The sequence below is a fragment of the Arachis hypogaea genome, chromosome 18, assembly GCF_003086295.3.
Source record: "Arachis hypogaea cultivar Tifrunner chromosome 18, arahy.Tifrunner.gnm2.J5K5, whole genome shotgun sequence".
Classification (NCBI taxonomy): Eukaryota; Viridiplantae; Streptophyta; class Magnoliopsida; order Fabales; family Fabaceae; genus Arachis; species Arachis hypogaea.
Genome location: NC_092053.1, coordinates 115,751,308 through 115,770,587, shown reverse-complemented (window position 1 = coordinate 115,770,587; position 19,280 = coordinate 115,751,308). Strand labels below are relative to the sequence as shown.

At 33.8% G+C, this 19,280-nt stretch overlaps 2 protein-coding genes across 2 annotated transcripts; both read right to left on the bottom strand.

Moving 5' to 3' along the window:
- Positions 1 to 1,205: 1,205 nt before the first annotated feature.
- On the bottom strand, positions 1,206 to 1,652 carry LOC140181432 (secreted RxLR effector protein 161-like). Its single transcript, XM_072224997.1, has one exon. The coding sequence runs from the start codon at positions 1,650 to 1,652 to the stop codon at positions 1,206 to 1,208; it is 447 nt and encodes a 148-aa protein (XP_072081098.1).
- An 11,734-nt stretch (positions 1,653 to 13,386) lies between these two features.
- Positions 13,387 to 19,017, bottom strand: LOC112772809 (protein FAR1-RELATED SEQUENCE 5-like). The gene is made up of 4 exons (XM_072223923.1): positions 18,743 to 19,017; positions 14,336 to 16,597; positions 13,772 to 13,909; positions 13,387 to 13,690 (listed from the first exon to the last, which is right to left on the bottom strand). The coding sequence occupies exon 2, from the start codon at positions 16,195 to 16,197 to the stop codon at positions 15,478 to 15,480; it is 720 nt and encodes a 239-aa protein (XP_072080024.1). The 5' UTR covers positions 16,198 to 16,597; positions 18,743 to 19,017; the 3' UTR covers positions 13,387 to 13,690; positions 13,772 to 13,909; positions 14,336 to 15,477.
- Positions 19,018 to 19,280: the final 263 nt, after the last annotated feature.

The following is a 19,280-nucleotide window of genomic DNA, read 5'->3' as shown; positions in this document are numbered from 1 at the left end:
GATATTTGTCCCCACACTTAGTTGCTATAGGGTTGATGACAATACTCTCCCAGGATACAATGAAACCTAAGAATTTCTTAATTAGCAATAGTAAGAAATTCTCAACTCTCTTGAACAAAGAAAATCTCTTAATGGTTGAGTAAATTGTACACTTAGTACTTTTTGAAATAGTGGACAAGGACTTATTTATACATATTGCACGTAGCAATTATGATTAGTTACGTATACAAATGGTTGTGTCTTTTCTATTGCCAATAGATACAATGTTTTGAACATATACAACTCTTAAAGAGTTGTGTCCCTTTAGCCAATAGACACAATATTTTGAACACACACAATCCTTAAAAGGTTGTGTTCTTTCAACCAAATGGTACTAAACGGTTAGTAACCGTTTATTAATATTAATAATATTAATAATAATATCAATAATATTAATAATATTAATTAATCAAATTTGTAAATACCCTTCAATCCCCCACTATTTACAAAATTTAAATGTCATACAAGTATATGCATAAAGAATGTGTCACTAAGATTAAACATTCTTTTAGTGTAAATTTTAAAGTTCTAACGAAGTAATAGGTGTCTAATCGATTAAACCTATACTCCATATGCTAGTACCAAAAATCACACACATTACTTATACCCTCCAAGTACAAGAGTTTACAATTTTAAGCACTTATATGGCCTTGTGCTCATCCTGGTTTCATGAATATTTACGAGAATAAAACCTCTAAAATTCTCGATTAGAGCGGCACCACTCTTATATTCATATAGGTGGAATCTTTTGATAGATAATATTATCATTCCATTAAGAGTTTAAACTCACCCTCCTAATTTATTGTAAATAGCACTAAATCCTATACCTTAGTACTCCAATTGCTAAATAACTTGTTATTACCCATTAAACCTTGAAACTAGTGGTCTACTAGAATAAGGTCGGGTTCCCATCATTTAGCAATAATAGGTTTTAATCCCATTTTAGCAGTAGTTTCTTTGATTTTATCCCTTGACAAACCTTTAGTCAAAGGGTCTGCTAAATTTCCTTGAGATCTTATATAAGTAATGGTAATTACACCATCATCTATTAGTTGCCTCACAAACTCATGTCTCAAACTTATATGTCTAGACTTTCTATTATAAACCTTGTTATATGCTCGAGACATGGTTGATTCACTATCACAGAAGATTGAAATGGCTGTCGTCTAATGTGGCCACAGCTTTATATCATATAACAGATTTCTTAACCATTCCGCTTCTTTACCTGCGACTGATAAAGCTACAAACTCAGCCTCTATAGTAGAATGTGTAATACATGTTTGTTTCTTTGAAGCCCAACTTATTGCTCCACCACCTATGGTGAAAATCCATCCTGAAGTGGATTTGTTATCACTAAGATTTGTAATCCAACTTGCGTCGGAATAACCTTCTAAAACTGCGGGATAATCACTATAATGTAATCCCAAGTTTATGGTTTTCTTGAGATAACCAAGAACTCTTGTTATAGCTTTCCAATGTTGATTGCTAGGCTTTCCTGTAAACCTTGATAATTTGTACACAGCAAATGCTATATCAGGTCTAGAACAATGCATTGCATACATTAAGCTTCCTATAGCGCTAGCATATTCTAATTGTGCTATAGGTCTTCCCATGTTTCCTTCTAATTTAAGATTAGGATCATACGGCGTATTGGATTCTTTAATTGTGAGATGATCAAACTTTTCCAATACCTTTTTGATATAATGAGATTGACTTAAAGTAAAGTCAACTTCATTCTTATGCACCTTTATGCCTAATATTGTATCAACTTTATTCAAATCCTTCATCTTGAATTTAGAAGTTAGATACTCCTTCGTTATATGAATTCCTTCTAAATTTGTTTCGATGATTAACATATCATCAACATATAAACAATGATTACTCCATAATCTTTTAGTAAATTTTGAGTAAATACATTTATCCGCACTATTATATGAGAAGCCATTTGATAACACCACTGAATCAAACTTCTCATGCCATTGTTTAGGCGCTTGTTTTAGCCCATACAAAGACTTAATTAATTTGAAAACTTTCTTTTCATTTTCGGGTAGCACATAGCTTTCCGGTTGCTCCATATATATTTCTTGTGAAATATTAGTATCATTTTGGGGATATTCTAAATTAGAAGTTGAATAATTGATAAATTTATTTTCAATAAATTCTACCTTTTTTGATTCAACAACTACATTAGACACTAAGTCTAATATTTATATGCTTTAGAATTTTGAGCATATCCTATAAAAGTTCCTTTTATGCCTCTTGGCCCCAATTTGGTTCTCTTTTGATAAGGAACTCGATAAAAGGCTAAACACCCCCACACTTTAAGATAATTTAAATTAGGTTTCATTCCTTTCTAAATTTCATAAGGAGAAACCTTTCTATGTCTTGATGGTATCCTATTAATGTCAATAATGCTTCACCCCACAAATTGTAAGGCAATTTTGTATTTAGTAACATTGAATTAACCATATCCACTAAGGTACTATTTTTTCTTTCCGCCAAACCATTTTGTTGCAGAGTATATAGAGCGGAAGATTGATGCACAATACTATGTAATTCACAAAAGTTATCAAATTTATTAAAAATTTATTCTTCACCTTGTAGTGATTCAGGGATCACCACTCGCAGATCACGAAGTCTACTTACAAGGATTTGTAATTCATGAATTTGATCCATAATATTATTCATAATAAATTCAAAATATTTATCATAATAAACTTATCTGTTCCTTGTCGTTTAGTATTGTACTTTTCTTCCAAAGATTTCTAAATCTCCAATGGTGATTGAATTAACATATGACCTCGATATGCAATAGTATCTTTATCACGTTTCTTCTTCAATTGAAAAATCTTTTCTTCCTCTTCTAGTGTGGAATTTCCAGCAGCATTGACAATTGGTGTAGTCTTTGAGTTAATCACATGTGCAAGATTGAGAAATAAAAGAAGAAACATTATTTTGTCCTTCCAACTATTGAAGTTTGTTCCTTTAAAGCGATCTAATTTGACAAACTCTTGATTCATGACCTTGAACGTAGTGTTTTGATCTTGTGCCATCTTCAAATAATATCTCTCTAAAATTGTTGGGTATATGAGTATGAGAAGATGACAAAATCTTATATTTATGTAGTGGTTTCAAGGCACGATTAGATCGCTTTCTTTAGAGAGATATTTGTCCCCACACTTAGTTGCTATAGGGTTGATGACAATACTCTCCCAGGATACAATGAAACCTAAGAATTTCTTAATTAGCAATAGTAAGAAATTCTCAACTCTCTTGAACAAAGAAAATCTCTTAATGTTTGAGTAAATTGTACACTTAGTACTTTTTGAAATAGTGGACAAGGACTTATTTATACATATTGCACGTAGCAATTATGATTAGTTACGTATACAAATGGTTGTGTCTTTTCTATTGCCAATAGATACAATGTTTTGAACATATATAACTCTTAAAGAGTTGTGTCCCTTTAGCCAATAGACACAATGTTTTGAACACACACAATCCTTAAATGGTTGTGTTCTTTCAACCAAATGGTACTAAACGGTTAGTAACCGTTTATTAATATTAATAATATTAATAATAATATCAATAATATTAATTAATCAAATTTGTAAATACCCTTCAGGGGATGTTTCTCAGGATGCTTTCAACAACTTCAAATCTCTCATGGATCAAGGTCTCACCTTTTTCATCTCTCTCTTAATCCTTGCTCTTTTTTTCCATCTGGGTCTCACCTTTTTCCCCCTTTTTTTTATGCTCATGTTAAAAAATTGCTTCTTTTCTCTTTTTGTAATTATGCTTAGTTGAGGAGCCATTGCAGAAAACCTTTTAGGTAATCCATTTTTTTTTATCTTTTTTTATCTATTGTTTCTAGATACTTATTTTGATCTAATTTTAACATTTTGAATTATTCATTATGTACTATGTGGCTGTGTAAATTAATCTCTATTAGTTTCTTTCCGATGGATTGTGTCTAGTATGGCCATTAGAATCATGATGGTTAAAGTAATTTTGAATGTTTCATTCATGTTGTTAACTAATTAGTGCTGCTATTCTCATGCATGCTTTTTAGTGAGATTTATAATTTGTATTGATTTAGTAGGAAAGGGATTCAATCAATGCTTGAAGGATTATTTTTTAACAAATGGCTATGAATTTTTACTTGGTTATTATTCTCGATGATGTTTCATTTTTAGAAACCAATAGTCCCGCCTGATTTATACAGATCAATTCGTGAGTCACAACTAATATTATTGTCATGTTACTCAAGAGAGATGTTCATTCTGAAACAATCTTTTTTTGTTGGTATCCCATGTCATCTCGGTCACTTCTGAATGTATTTTCTTGTCAACATGTGCAAGTTATGCTATATATAATTGTCTTATCTCTGTTTCTTTTTTTCCCTCTCTCTTTTTTTGTGATCAATTCCAGGATTTTTCTGTCTTTGCAATTGATGTTGGGCTTAGCACATTTGACAAAGTATCTTGTAAGTTAAATTTATTAGAGAAAGGAAGACAAACATTGGTCTGTTAGGGGGCACTATTTGACTTCTAACTGTGTATCCTGATCTTGTATGATCCGCAGGTTCGTTATTATGTTCAATCTCACATTCAGATCAATGAATATTGTGATCGTGTGGTCTTGATGAGTATTATTCTTTGGATTCTTCTAAGATTAATTTGGTAGTTTAGCTTCTGCCATTTCATTCTGAATTTTTAACCATATTTGTCTGTAGCCTTCTTCATCAAAGAAACATGGGTAACCTATCACCACATGTGTAAAGGTTTTGGATATGACTGGTCTGAAGTTCTCGGTCTTGAACCAAATTAAGGTACATTTACTTCATGTAGCTACTTAGTCCGGCACAGTTGCTCTACTTGTGAATTTAATGTATTAACAATGAATTTTGATGTTAAAATAAGAAGCGTGATGGTTTGATGTGAATGGTACATATTTAATATAGTAACCTTAAAAGAGAAAAAGAAAAAGAGAGTAAATATTTGAATAGTAAGTTTGTAAAAGCAATTCAGAATTGGTATACTGAATAAATATAAGAACATATAGAATTCATTTATTTATTTATTATAATTAAGATAGAGAGAAAGAACTGAATATTCACATGTCACTATCAATAACCTTTGGCGTTACTGAAATGACATACTCAATTGCATTCCAAGATTCTGACTTCGGAGCAAAAAATCTTTGTCAATTGATTTTATTTGTTTTTGGATATTTCTGATATTGTTGAGCTATGTTTTTCTTTTTTATTGAGGACTCGAGGCCTATTGCAATATCCTTTCCTCCTTGTTAATAACATTTCTCTTTATATATAACACTGTTACTAAATTGTCATTCATGTCATTGCTGTTGTTAACATTATATCATCCATCGATGATCTAAACTACTCTGAAAAGAAAAATAGATATTACATTGTAAATGTCCAATACATATTTTCTGCATGTTGGAAGATGAGAAGAAGAAATAAACAAGAGCCTCAGACGGAAGAATGAGAAGAGAGCAATGAATAAGAAAAAGAGATAAAATTTATGAAAATTTAGGGATTTAGGGTTAAATATAGTAGGAGGAACCAATATGGGTATAAATTAGAAATGAACCAACTCAGCTAGCCGTTGGAACCCTCCAGCGTGGTAAAATGTGGCCACGTTAGCACTCCAGTGATGACTCATCACCAGAAATATGCCCAAGGACCATTATGAGTATTCGGAGATCTATCTGGAGGACTACAATAAAAAAATTAGGATCTTAAAGACTACATTGAATATTCACGCGAATCTAAGTGACTATTACGAGAATTTACTCCTATTTACAGATACTACTTTAGCTTAGCTTGTACTTTCTCCTCTTGCTCCACCAAAAAAAAAAAAGGATATCCCTTGAAGGATCCTAAACATACCAAATATTTATAATTTTATAATACATTGTTAAGAAATATTTATAACAATGAGTGTATTAATTGTATATCAATGGGTCGAATAACTATCAATTACATATGAATCATTTTAAAAGGCATTGAATAAATTTGACACCTCACTTTTCCAAAATATCATTTTCAAATAATTATTATGTAAAATAACTATGTGGAATTTCCTCTTATATTAAAACAACTATTTTAATAATACAACTATTTTAATCTCATTAAGATTTGAAAAAGTTGAACCCTATTTAAGTGTTATGGTTGATTAGTCTTAACCTGAGGGAAGCTTTTTTTTTTTTAATTAACTACAATATGGACATCTCTTACAACAAAATTTCCAAACTTAGTCACGTTATTAGTTTTTATTGCATTGTAAAATATAACTATTTGATATGAGCTTATAATCATATGAGTCGGATAGGGAAATAAATAATAATATCGTTATTTCGCTATAAAGTAGGAATATTTTGCTGAGTTATCGTGTTTGCATGTCGGATATATTTCAGATACGATACTCACTAACACTCGTCTGATACGTGTGTCTGCTGTGTCTAACCGTCTTTTAATAAAAAATAAATTTTTTTCCGGACACGTTTGAATACACCTAAATACCATCATGTATCAGCGTATTCAGTCTTATTCTTAACATATATTCTTGAAATAAATTTAGATATAATATATATTAGTATTTATTAAAATAAAAAAATATTTTAAACACTTGATATAATTAAAATAAGATATTAAAAATAATTTAAAAATTAATTTATATTCTAATATCAATAAAATATCAAATAACATTATGATTTATCTAAAAAATATTTTATATTTTATATATATGCGTGTCCCTGTATCTTGTAAGATTTTAAAATTCGCGTGTCAGCATATTCCGTGTCATGTCACGTCCCATGTGCATGTCAGTCTCTATATTATAGTTATTTTAAATTATCCATAAAAACAATAAATTGCATCGTCATCAGTTTTAAGTCAACTCATAAGTATACCATCTTAGTTTCAAATTATCTTCCAACACTATATTCAATAAGGCCAAATTAGTAGTTTAAAATTCAAACATGTGTTCTAAGACTTATTGTCTCACCTAATTCTACCATGAAATGACATTTTACTCATCACTCAAATTTCAATACTGATTGGGAACAACACTCTTATTCAATATAAAGCTTTTGCTATAAACTTTCATTCAATATATTTTACACATAGTTGTCAGAATCGAATCGATGATCGAATTGATAAGGTTACTGAATCACTGGGTTACTAGTTCAACCGGTGAATCACTGATCGAACCGGTTAATCCGATATAATTAAATAATTATATAAAATTTAATTATTTTTTATTATAAGTACTTTTATTTTATTTTTATAAAAATAATTATCATTTTCAAATTTTAATATTTTATTAATTAATTTATATTTATTGTATTATTATATTATTATAAATAAAAACTTACATACAGTTAATTTTCATGTGAAGTTGATATTTAAAAACAATTAGATGATTTGACAAGTTTAACTAAATATTAGCTAACAATTTTCAACTATCAACTTCATATGAAGACAACTGCATGTGAGTCTTTACCTATTATTATATACTACAAGTATTGATTGAAAAAATAATATTAATAGATATCATATAATCATGAAAAGAAAAAATAAATTATGATTAACAATTTTTTTTGTTTATCTTTTTAATATATATATATATATATATATATATATATATATATATATATAATAAAATTTATAGTTAAATAAAATATAATTGATTTAAAAATGAGTGACTTTAAAATTAAAATTAATTGAATATAAGTAAAGTAAAAAATTACTATATGTATTATAATTTGGATATATGTTTGTAAGAAGCAATGTAGCTTGGTGGTATGATTGCTTTTCTTGTAACTTTGGAGTATGAAGTTCGAACACTGGCAGTTATTTTGCAAAATTTTTCAAAAACCACAAAGCTTTGACACTTGGCAACGCTGGAGTATATGGAGAGCATGGTGGACTTGCAGAACCCAGATGCATCGTACCTTTGCCTTCAATTGGGACCGAGCGATTTCGTCCGGTCCAGTTTTCATCGAATTTGACTAGTTTTGGCCGATTCGTTCCAGTTTTTTGCCTTGAACGGTCCTAATCTTGGACCGGATCGGTATAGGGTCTAGTTTACCAGTTTTAATAACTATGATTTTGCATATCAATTTGTTGATTAAAGAATCACGTGGAGCAGAGATAGCACACAACATAGTAGGTTGATAAAATTCTCTTTTTAATTGAAATTCAAACAAAAAATAACCCAAAAAAATTTATCAATCCTTTTAGTTATCTCCTTATTAGAAAATATATCGATTAAGTGATTATTTAAGTTCAACATGTTAATAATCACCAAATGAATAAAAAATGGTCTCTATCTTCTTCCATCTTTTAAATAATTTCAAATCAATTTGTCATATTCACTACATTATCGTGAAGGTCACCCTCAAATTCTTGCTCCTACCATCCAAATTCAACAAACTTACTCAATCAAGGACTCGCAATGTAATAACAGGTATGCACCATTGTCCACTCATATTACTAAAGTGCTTATAATATATTTGTTTACAAATTAATTAAAAAATAAATATTTTAAAAAGAGCAAGTAGTCCAACAATCCATGAAATGTAGCTTTTTAGAAAATTGCATAGGCATAGACTTTTAGCACTAGCAGTTGACGTCTTCAAACTTGTTAGGATAGTTTTATGGTGCTGAGTGCCTAAAATTTCAGCAATTACTAAAATGAGTTGTCATGAGAGAGGGAAGGATGCGTGTGGTGTAGGGTGCAACACGCGCAAACAGGAACTGATTCCTGTGCAACTAGCTATGGTTAATGATGATTAGAGATTTGGGTTGGACTTTTTTGTGAGTATAGCCGTTTATGGCGTTACTGATGGGCTTCGAGTTTATTGTCAAGGAAAAAAAAAAGATAGAACAACTTTTGGGGGAGGTTGGACAGAAAAGTCAACTTCGTATAATGGTTTAGGCCAAAAAGATAGAACAACATGCTTCTGAATGATCTTTCATCATCATTAATTCAAATAATAATGCAATAGCATAGGTCTCGAAAGAAAACGAAAATACAAAAATATTAAGAGTAAGAATATCATGAGCCCAAACAACATTCTTTGTAGCAATATATTATTTTTGATAATATTAAATAATAATAAATCTACTGTAATACGGTGTACATGTCATGGATAAAATATTTTATTTTTTTAATTAATATGAGATATTTTTATGTTAACAATATTAAACATAAATAAATATTTTATTTACTATTTATATAGTAACATAACAGATTCATTATTATTTATTATTAAGATAAAAAATATATCATATAATATTTATCTTTTGTATAGTATCACATTAGTTTTATTTTAATATTAAAGTACTTTATGTTGGTAATAAATAATAATAAAACTACTGTATTGAAGCCTAAATAAGAAATAAAATATGACATACTTTTTATTTGTATTATTATTTTTTTCATGTCAAGAATAAATAAAATATTATATTTTTAGGTTTAGTATCGTTTTTTCTGTCTTAATGTTAGATAATTATAAATAATTTATTTTAGTTGTATTATATTTTTTTATTTGGAGAATTTATTTGTTTGTATTTACCTTAATTATATTACTTGTATGCCAAATTGTTAAGAAGATTAAAAGAAGTGTCACTGATGAGATAAATTTTTGGTAGCCATTAGAGAATCAAGGCATGTGATGTTTGACGGTTGCGTGCCCAGTGTGCTCTCGTTACTGTACTAGTAATTAATCGTCCAGTCACATCTGGGTCACTTAAATGATGGAGCGTTGCAGAAGTCATGTGCACTTCCTCAAATATAGCACGGAGGATATAGTCTGGGTTCCATTAATGCCATGTGATTAAAATAATAATGTGTGTGAGGCAAGCTATTTGTTCCCTTGTCATGTGCATTTTTTTGTTATTTTCAGCCAGTTAGCGTTAACTGAATAGGGTTATTTTTAGCGAAGCATATGAGGAGAATGCAATACTGAACTTTTTTCTTTTATCTTTTGCTGTGTATATTAGCAAGTGAATTTTGAAAAAGAAGAGTCGTTGGCCCACCGATAGGTATCATGTAGTAATAAAGGGTGAGACTCTTCTCCTATATAATTTAGAGATTATATTCGCTAGAGAAAGGGAGGTTCGTAATTTTAAAAAAAGTTGTTTCTCATTCTTTACTAATCACACATGCACTTTGACATAACAGGCACCGAACCCTAAGTCCCTACAATGTCAATGTTTCATCGTAGTGATCTGTTGCAGACGAGACATATAGACTGGTTAATTCAGTGTGGGTGAGCTATATAATATCAGAGTTAAGTTATGTAGTTTACCACAAAAAATAGGGTCTCGAAATGGGTCAAAAAAAGTGGTGCACATTCAACATGATTAGAATGTGACCTACATGAACTGGGCCCGTTCATTCCGAAGGCCCAGTAACACAAGCCTAACTCCGGGACAATACATTAGGATAGTCAGTTGAAGTGTTAGGTAATGTGTTCCCACTTTACAAACCTTCTAAAAGCCTGGAGTTGTGAAAACATTTCAACTTGCTCATATGGCAGAAAAAGACAAGGATGTCGTGAAAGGGGTTGATCCAGATCGCACAGAAAGGTAACGACATTTTAGTCGAGGGTTGTGCTCTTTTTTATGATGCATGGTTAATAAAATAGTGGGTTTGTGGGATTTCAGTGAGGTAGCAAGAGTCACGGAAGGCGGAAAAAGGTCAAGTGTCGACTATTAGCTATTGGTCTTCCTAAGCAAGAGTAACGACGTAATAGTTACTCCTAAGGACAACTGTGATCGCGGTAGTTGTCGTGAATATTTGGTGCTTGCTGTTTCCTGAACCATAACTTGTTTTATTTTGGGGAAGCATGTCTTGACGGACAATGAAGCCACGAGGGAAATAATGAGGACTCTGTTTGTGCAAATATGATCTATTTGCGGGATGCTCTCCAACCATGAAAATGTCATTCAGGCACTAATAAGACGGATTTATGAAGGTTCTAGAAACACCCCAATGAAGCCAGCGTCCAAAACGGAGAACACGACAAAAGGGGTCAAAACGCGATGGCCAAAGCCAACGTTAGTTGCTGCGTGTGTCCTAGTAAGGTGGTGACACAGAAATAAACTAAAGAGAAATCTCAAAGATCAGTAGTAAAGAGTAAGGGTCCCCAAAAGAACACAGAGAAAGTCAAGACCTAGTCGCCGTCGTTTAAGGTGAGTATAGGATAACGTATGAGTCTAATACGTCGTCTATTTTCGTATCATGTTGTGCTTCGTACCTCCATTTGAGTTCCGTTTTTCTTGTAGAGAAAGCTAAACTTTGGTGATGTGGAGGAGGCCTCCTCTAAGTACAACGAAGTTTGGCAAGGTGTACCAGATACCCCATTCACTTACCTCACCCATGGCCGCATCCATGTTGCAGACGAGATGCCCGTGGTAAGTATTTGCTTTTGTCAGATTTCCATGTATTTTTTTAGTCTCAGCATTTGCCATGAAAAAACCTAACAAAATTGCAACGGATATACTGTGATAGTGTTTTAAGTCTACACTTTCGCCCCCCCTGTTGGGATGAACTTCCTTAGGTCGGAGTTGGCGGTAGCGGCGTATATCTTCTTTAAGAGTCTTGATATGAGGTTAAAATTGTTTTCTACTTAGTTAAAAAATGTTACGTTCTATTTGTTTATTTCATAGATGTGTTCTAATATATATTCGTGCGTGTTATACTGCTGCCTACATAGATACTTTTAATGGAGATTGTGTGTTGTGGACCTTGCGTGTAGGGAGGTCCTAGTTGAAAATGAATATTCCCGTAGAGACAGGGATATTATATTGACGTTGCATCCAGGACACCAGCTGGTGGAGGATGTATGTGGTTCTATTTTATTTAGGCTTTTTGAGGCAAACTGGAACTGATTTTCTTGTTATGTAAGTTATCAATCTAACATGCAACATGCTCACTCATGACTCCGACATGCCAAAGTGGTTTCTGCCGACGACATTCGCGGTAAGCAGTTTATTCATAAATTAAATTTTAATATTTGGGTCATGCTTATGGTGAGAACCCTTTCTTGACAACTATATTCTGCTTTCCATGAATATGCAGCAAATTGCTCTTAGTCCCATTAATCACAACATTGATACATATGAGTTTATACGCACCCGATTCATGGGTCTTGCGGATGATTTGTAGATGGTAAGACAATATCCAATGCATATTATGTTCACGTGAATTCACCACCTGACTAATAGTTAAGTAATGTTGTTTGTGCGACTTTCCTTGCAATATATATGTGCCCATGTATAGGGAGCACCACTAGTACCTCATGATCGTTGATCTCGTTCACTGCAAGCTAATGTATTTAGACTCGGCCAAAGACCCAAATGAGCGTGATGGTAGAGTTGCGCAAATAAAGTTTGTGGTAAGTGTTATGGCTTCAATTAAGAATAGAATGTTTCCTGTCTTTCGAGACAATTAAACAATATCTCTTATGCCAGCCTTTAAATTGATTTCTTCTATGGGCAAGGCCTTCTTCATAGAGATTATGTTCGAGGACAACAGGTTCTGAAAAAAAGCTAATCACTACCAACCTCAGCCTTCTACCTTCGAAGTGGTGGAGCCTGAAGTTGGACAGCAAGGAGAACTTTCGTATGCCAAGTTACTCTTTATTTGGTTTTAATTAGATTATGATAACATCATGAAATTTCCACTAGTTAACCGCTACGTGTTACACTATTCTTGTAGCAATGACTGTGGGGTTTGGGTTTTTCATTTGATGATGCATGTGTGGCTTTAGAAAGACTTTTTTGTTGAGATGAAAACACAAACATTTTTACCCCATTTGTAAACTATTGGGTTTTCTGCTGACTGAATGTCATAAGTTGCAGGACGTCAATGATCGAACTCGGATGAGATTGGCTCTAGACTTGGTCATGGGAGACTATAACCCACTGAACTATCCAACTGTCGAAAAATTTCCTGCAAGATTATAAAATGACCAAAACTTAACTCGAGTCCAACCCAAGAAGGAAAATAAAAAAACATGCATCAAGTATCCAGCAATGAAAAAAAAAAAGAAAAACATTCATAACCGCCCTAATCACTTGGGGGTGCACAAAAACGAATGGGCCCATGAATAGAATAAAATCCCAAGGTTATGCACCGAACAAAGCAGATATTCATGTCACTTGCCGCTCAAGCATTTGAGGAAAAGGCTCATCGAACTCCACTATGTAGTATTTCCTTAGAAACGAGTTGACTTTTTCCACAACTTAGATTATTAACACATTAATACATCTTTCACCACATGTGCTCTATATTACGTTCCATGACTATATCATAACGAAGCATAATGCATGCTAATAATTTATCAATTTTAAATAAGCAAATCCCGCAGTCATATTTCACATGCATGTCTCTTTTCAAGTTGGGCCTCGATAACAAGAAAACTACCATGGGAATTCAAGATAAAATGGAAGTCAATAACATGAAAATACCAAATCACATAACTCAATTGAGTCCACACATAGGTGCATTCGCTGAACTGTGTTTAACTTAGCCAAATCTCATTGCATGCCTTACTCGCCACTCGTAGTTGTTAGGCCATGAACCTACCTTGCCTTTCCAAGGAGCTGCCAGATCTGCAATGGGTAAGAAAAAATACTGAAATCAAGGAGTGATTATCTTAAACATACACATTATAAACGTACGAAGCCTCTAACCTCCTTCAACAATTGTGGTCCCTTTCCAATGATCTGAGTCGGGCACTCGTTATTACCAACACTGGACTCCACGGTTTGAAACATGCTTTGTTTCACATTGTGTTTCACCTTATGTCGCTTTGCACCAGATGGCACACCCTGCACTAACTCAATTGTTATCACTAGGATTATTGATAGATATGAAATAAAGAATTAGAGGTAAAGACTTCATAGTATCATAAATTAAAGTGAACAATAAATCGATCGTTGACTACAATGACTTAGGAATCGTAATTGAGTAGCACTCTTACTACTTCCAGTAAAACAGAGGCAACTCCTAATGAACTAATGGTCACCCAACATATCTATTTATTCCTAAACTTATTACCATAGTGGAGCTGTTGTCACAACTATCCCCTTCATCCCTAACCATTATTAATATTCACTAATATCTCAACGGTCAGTACTATCATAATTACCTAGTTATGTGTTCCTATCACAGCTGCATGTCAACAAATCAGACCCACAAGGATACATTGGAATTATTGACAGCAAACTGAATCAACACCAGAACCAACAGCTTACCTTTCGAGGTTCATTTGGTTCGACAAGTTCTTTGCTGCAACATGTGCGCTGCTATTTTTTCTTGACACAGTGTCTCTTAGTATGCCCTGGCCGTTTGCATACTGTTCACAGCACCTCTTTTGAAGGTGTTTCTGTTTGGGTATTTTTCGGGCCCCCTTGGGTTTAGCAACAACTAGGTCCCTGACAATGCAGTTGCCTTCTGCTAGACCATCTCCTTCTGTCGGCCTCTCTCTTGCCCCATTATCAAATGCTCTGTACTTCAATTCTAGCTCTCGACACAGCATTAGTACGCCACATAATGCCTTCCGAAATAGTGATAATCTTTGGGCACCTACAAAGAAGAGCAGCTACAAGACAGTGTGGAAGGCACCATGTCGAAGCAAAAAAACCCGCCTCACTTGTGTCAGCCGAGCTCTCGACGTAATGCTCAGTCGAGTTCACATTTAATCGCCATCTCTGCAGCACAAGTGCATCCGGAATCGCTGTCACATGTTTCTATTTCATGACAAAGAACATATGGCTACAGGGATACCCATTCACTCTCCAAAAGTTACATTGGCATTCAATTTTTCTAGAGGACCTGCCAAAGGCTACCATAATGCTCATAGCTGGTTGCTCGTACTTCTCAACTGTGTAGACCATTGTGTTTAGGCACCTTCTCTTGGATATAAGATTCAATGTCCCATCACCGATGATCTATTTCTTGACATCAGTAAAGACTTCTCTTGTATACACTGAGGCATCATGTTGCTCAATCGATGTGAAACCAGTCATCATGATCGGAACAGAATTGATGGACTTGAAGTGGAGTAGTAACTCCTTATTTCTATACTCCTAGACAACCAACTCCAACTTCTAAACTAACTCAAGTATAGTGTGCGTTGTCTTCGAAAATTTTTTTACGAAGGCTATAATCCCTTCACATTGGGAAGTTGTCCAAAAACTCAGGCAAACCTTGTCTCGTAGATATGCATTTGCCTACATCCCCCACCTCTCATACATCTGGGTGGCCCACTCCTTTCCTTGTAAGTCATAATCAGCAACAGCGCTCTCTCATTCCATCTTGAACTCCTCTATTGCCATGTCAACATACAACCACCTTCTGAACAAGCTACGTAAAGTTTCACCTTTCACATTTGACATCACATTTTTTTCAATATTCCAAGCACACACAATTGGTGTGTTGAATCAGGAAGAACTGATCTGACGGCCTTAATAATTGCTTTATCCCCGTCAGTCACGACCACAGAGGGTTTCTTCTTGCACATCACCTCCAGCAAATTTTCTAACATCCACTTGTAAGAAGTTGCACTATCGTCAAATAATAGCCTAAACCCAAAAATCATTGTTTGCTTGTGATTGTTAGAGCTTGAAAAAATCACAACAGGTTTTTTGTACTTGTTTTTCTTATAGGTCGAGTCGAAGGCAAGAACATCTCCAAAATGTTGATAATCAGCTCTGCTGGCTTTATCAGCCCAAATTAAATTTGCCAACCGTTCATCTTTTGTTACACTGTATCTAGCTACCGATATGGGGTCCGAACCAGCCTTTCCCTCCAGATAAACAATAACCGCATTCGCATCACCATCCGATATGTTAGCGTGACGGGTTCTGTCGGCGTAGTTGTACACGTCTTTCTTCAAGAAACCCAGCAACGAGTACCTGCCATCCATTCCTGCCATGTATCTAACAATCTTCGATGTCGCAATGCCACTCACACGTAATCCATCAATCTGAGCCCTTGCTGCATCGGTCATTTCATGATGGTTGGAAATCAGATGAACCATCGACGTAGGTGTTAATTCGTGATTATGTTCTCTCGTAACTTTTTGCACCTTCCAATAATGCTCAGTTTTGTCCATGTAAATGGAGAGCTTAGCCTTGCAATTGGTCCGTGTCTCAAGTCTGTATATCCTCCTTCTATCAACTCTGTCATTGTGTCTTCGATCCCTCAAACCTTATTTATTACAAAAAAAACCTATATCTAATCAAATTTCCACTATAATCCTTGCCTAAATCACCCTTCTTGATGCCGAATCCATAATACTTTCCCAGCCTCCTATAAAACTTATAAGCTGCGTCAACACTATCCCACCCCATCTGCTTTATGTCATCAACATCTAACTCGGTGACATCTTCATATTCACCCAAATCCTCATTCGCCACATCTTCACCACTTAGGTCCTTCGGATCTGATTCCTTATCAGCCTCGGTTTCAGTCCCCCCGATACCAACAGCCGCATCACTTAAGGATACCTCCATCTACATGTAAGTTACACACAATTGACATTTACATATATAATATACTAATAACAATTTTCAGGAAAAACTACTCAACGGATATATTAATTGGTCTCCTCAAACGATTCAGTTCTTAAGTAATACTTTTTTCTATTTTTCTACCATCTCATATATTCTCTCAAAAGAATAGTTCAAAGTATCTTTAACCGTATTCAACTTTAGCATACAACATCTACTTCATGAAGATATTCTAACATAACATTATTAATAAATAATTATTTATAATTTTATGCTACATTTATTCTTATTTTCTTCCTAAATTATTTTAATACATACCCAACCAAAGAACATCTCAAAATTAAGCCATACTATACAATCTTCTAAACCATATCAGCAAACACATAAATAAGTCAGTTAATAAATAATACAATATTTTTTAATTTGGCTCCCCACACATCGCAAGGGTCTGAGTCGAGTTTAATAAAAATGATCATCCTCATTACACACCCTATCCCAACAATTTAATTTAACACAAGTATTATGTCATTTGTTTGCATAACATTATCCCAAAACTTACTCATAATGCTAATCCTAATTAATGATTCACCAGAGCTTCCAGATATCAACTACTAGGCTATCTAACTATCCACAATTTAATACAGTTCAACAAACAGTGCCTACATTCCACGACCTTAAGCCAATCAATAAATTAGACAGAAGATCACACTACACAATGGATCAATGGCTTCTTAAACCATAACAACGAAAAGTACAAAATAAAATTCGAACACAAATAGTTCATCTGGCGTAAGTTCTCTCGCTCTGCCACCGGGACAGATCCATGAATGCGGTCACCAGCTTCTTCCTCCTCTGCCATCATCACAATGCGCTTACTACCGTTGCTGCAAGTACACCCTTCTACAATGAATCCCTAAATGTCTTAACCCTAAGGCTCCATTTATCACTGTAACCTCTTTATTTTTCCTTTGTACCATCCAGAGTGAAAGGGAAACAGAAATTCAATACTACTCCTAATACAATATCCAAACATATTGCTACAAAGAATGCCATTTGGGCCCATGATATTATTACTATTAATATTTTTGCATTTTCATTTTCTTACGAGGCCCATACTATTGCATTATTATTTGAATTAACGATGATAAAAGATCATTCAAAGGTATGTTGTTCTATCTTTTTGGCCTAAGCCATTACACGGAGTTGACTTTTTGGTCCAACCTCCCCCAAAAGTTGTTCTATCTTTTTTTTCCCTTGACAATAAACCCGAAGCCCATCAGTAATGCCACAAACGGCCATATTCACAAAAAAGTCCAACCCAAACATCTAATCATCATTAACCATAACTTCAGCTTAACACAATACTCCATCTAATGTCAACAGCATCCTGTCTGCGCATATTGCACCCAACACCACACCCGTCCTTCTCTCCCTCATGACAACTCATTTCAGCAGCTGCTGAAATTTTAGGCACTTAGCGCCGTAGAACTATCCAATTTGTTAACAGTTTATATAACAATTGTTTTTGGCTCTCAGATATCATGATCACTTATGTCACCAAAGTATTTCAACAGTGTTAGCGTAAGCATTATCCAAATTTTGACTTGGTGAACTTTCCAAAAGATGGTGTATATCAATTTTTAAAATATCTTTAATTTGATTATGTTATCAAGATACATATTTTCTTCTATAAGGTTCTACATAACACATTGAACAAAGCACAAAAGCTTAGAATGAAAAGCAGATGATGTTTCATTGTTCCTTAAAGCAAATAATTTAACAAAGCACAGAAACAAGTTTCAAGCTAATAAAAGAGTTTGTTAATATGTTTGAAAAAGAGATATGTCAATGATTGAACAAATATATAGATAAAAAAATAAGCATTCAAACAATTTATCAAATACGTGTTATGCAAATCAGTAAAGCACCAACCGAGAGCATATTTATAAATCAAAACCGCGAAACGAATGCAAATTTGTATACATGCATGTAAGAAAAAAATCGAAGGAATTTCATGAAGAATTTACCCCCAATTTCTGCTAACAAAGAGAAAATCAAAACCTAGCATTAAAGAAATAGAAGTAGTAACAATTAGCAAATACAAAATATGAGTAATTAAAAGAAGAGAATACAGATTTGTATATAAACCTAGTTCAACGAAGATGGAGAAGGAGAAGCTTCATAGAGCACAACATGGTGGAGCAGGAAACTTTGATGGAGGAGATTGCAGCTGGAAAAAAAACATTGATGGAGGAGCTTGCCGCCAAAGGAGAACGTCGTGGATGAGATCGTAGATCTCACGCTGCGATGGAGTTTCTTCTTGGTTCTCAAATTGCAATGGAGTTTCGATAGATTGAGTAGCACAGCGTTTATTAGTGAAATACAAGAGTTAGTTTTTATGTTAGTGAAGCAGATAATGAGATACTGGCATTTAAAACTACCAAATTCACTAAAAACCGCCGCTTTACACAAGCAAATTATGGCAGCTACACAAACCGCCTCAATTTATGAATATAACAGTAGTATTTTAAAATTGCCATTATGTTGATACAATTTTATACCGTTTTTTTTTTTGTAGTGATAGCCCACAAACTGAGGATCGTTATTTTGTTGTGTGTTGATCTTGGAAAAAAATCACGAACTGAGGATCGTTGTTTTGTTGTGTGATGGTCTCGGGGACGCCCAC